The following is a 1,977-nucleotide window of genomic DNA, read 5'->3' as shown; positions in this document are numbered from 1 at the left end:
CCTGTAATCCCAGCTACTCGGAAGGCTTGAACCTGGGAGGTGAAGGTTGCAGTGAGTCGAGATCGCGTCACTGCACTCCACCCTGGATGACAAGAGCAAAACTCTGTCTCGAGAAAAAACAAACAAACAAAAAAACCCTCTTATTAGATTCCAGCAATTAAAGTAGAACTCATAATACCGCTGATGGTGAAAATGATTATTAATAAAGTTTCAAGTAATATTATATAGAAATCTGTGTAATAACTCAAATACTCATGTTTTGTTTTGTTTTTTATTTTTGAGACAAGGTCTAGCTCTGTTGCCCAGGCTGGAGTGCAGTGGTACAAGCATAGCTCACTGCAGCCTCAACCTCCCAGGCTCAAGTGATCCTCCCTAGTAGCTAGGACTACAGGCATGCACCTCCACACCTGGCTAATATTTTATTTTTGTAGAGATGAAGTCGTGCTATGTTGTCTAGGCTGGACTTGAACTCCTGGCCTCAAGTGATCCTTCTGCTTTGGCTTCCCAAAGTGCTAGGATTACAGGAGTGAGCCACTGTGGTATTGTGCTCGGTAGTCATACAGTCTTTTTTTTTTTTTGAGACAGAGTCTTGCTCTGTCACCCAGGCTGGAGTGCAGTGGTGGGATCTCAGCTCACTGCAAGCTCCACCTCTGGGTTCACACCATCCTCCTGCCTCGGCCTCCCGAGTAGCTGGGACTACAGGTACCCACCGCCATGCCCGGCTAATTTTTTATATTTTTAGTAGAGACAAGGTTTCACCGTGTTAGCCAGGATGGTCTCAATCTCCTGACCTTGTGATCTGCCCGCCTCAGCCTCCCGAAGTGCTGGGATTACAGGCGTGAGCCACTGCGCCCGGCCATACAGTCTTAATGTAACTACATATAGCATTGGCATCTGATCTAAATTTTCTCTTCCTAGTACTTAAGCCATTAAAACACACAGCAGCCATTATTCTCACCTGTTGCCATTTCTGCTGGAGGTATGTATCTTTGACTGAGTACAGATACTTGTTCATTTGGTCAAGAACTCCCTGATAATAGACCATCGCAGAGTCATAGTTTCCCAGCAATGCATATTCACGAGCCAATTTTACATTCTCACTAATCATAAGAAGACTCATGTTCAACTGTAAGCTAAAAAGAAGAAGAAAAAAATAAACACTTGAGGTTTACATGTCTCTTAAAAATAAGTATAGTTATTAAAAAATACTTTCCAGTGCTCCCTCAAGAAACTCACAATCATACATACCACACTTCCCATCTCTGTATGTGTGCTCATGCTATTTCCATTCCTTCAAAGAAAGCTTTTTTTTTTCTTGAGACAGAGTCTGCCTCTGTCTCCCAGGCCGGAGTGCAATGGCATGATCTCGGCTCACTGCAACCTCCGCCTCCCGGGTTCAAGTGATTCTCCCACCTCAGCCTCCCAAGTAGTTGGGATTACAGGCACCCACCATCATGCTCGGCTAATTTTTTTGTATTTTTGTAGAGACGGGGTTTTACCACGTTGGCCAGGCTAGTCTTGAACTCCTAACCTCAGGTGATCTGCCCACTGCCTTGGTCTCCCAAAGTGCTGGGATTACAGGCATGAGCCACAGTGCCTGGCCCCAAAGAAATATTTTATTTAGGAGGCCAAGGCAGGCAGCTCACTTCAGTCCAGGAGTTCAAGACTAGCCTGGCCAACATGGCGAAACCCTGTCTCTACTAAAATGTAAAAATTAGCTGGGCATGGTGGCACATGCCTATAGTCCCAGCTACTTGGGAGGCTGAGACATGAGAATCACTTGAACCAGGGTAGCAGAAGTTGCAATAGGTCAAGATCGCGTCACTGTACTCCAGCCTGGGAGACAGAGCAAGACTGTTTAAAACAAACAAACAAACAGGCCAGGCGCGGTGGCTCATGCCTGTAATCCCAGCATTTTGGGAGGCTGAGGCGGGTGGATCATGAGGTCAGGAGATAAAGACTATCCTGGCCAACAGG

General features: G+C 46.0%; 1 protein-coding gene across 3 annotated transcripts in view; it reads right to left on the bottom strand.

The window, feature by feature from the left end:
* Positions 1-1,977, bottom strand: part of KATNA1 (katanin p60 (ATPase containing) subunit A 1) — a 68,599-nt gene that overhangs the window by 54,192 nt on the left and 12,430 nt on the right. For all 3 annotated transcript variants that reach the window (XM_011947379.1, XM_011947380.1, XM_011947381.1), the window contains exon 2: positions 959-1,133. In XM_011947379.1, coding sequence (XP_011802769.1) covers positions 959-1,133 — 175 coding nt within the window. The remainder of the gene's footprint in view (positions 1-958; positions 1,134-1,977) is intronic.

This window comes from Colobus angolensis, unplaced genomic scaffold (assembly GCF_000951035.1).
Source record: "Colobus angolensis palliatus isolate OR3802 unplaced genomic scaffold, Cang.pa_1.0 Scaffold263, whole genome shotgun sequence".
Classification (NCBI taxonomy): domain Eukaryota; kingdom Metazoa; phylum Chordata; class Mammalia; order Primates; family Cercopithecidae; genus Colobus; species Colobus angolensis.
The sequence above is the reverse complement of the archived record's forward strand: the minus strand, read 5'-3'. Positions and strand labels throughout refer to the sequence as shown.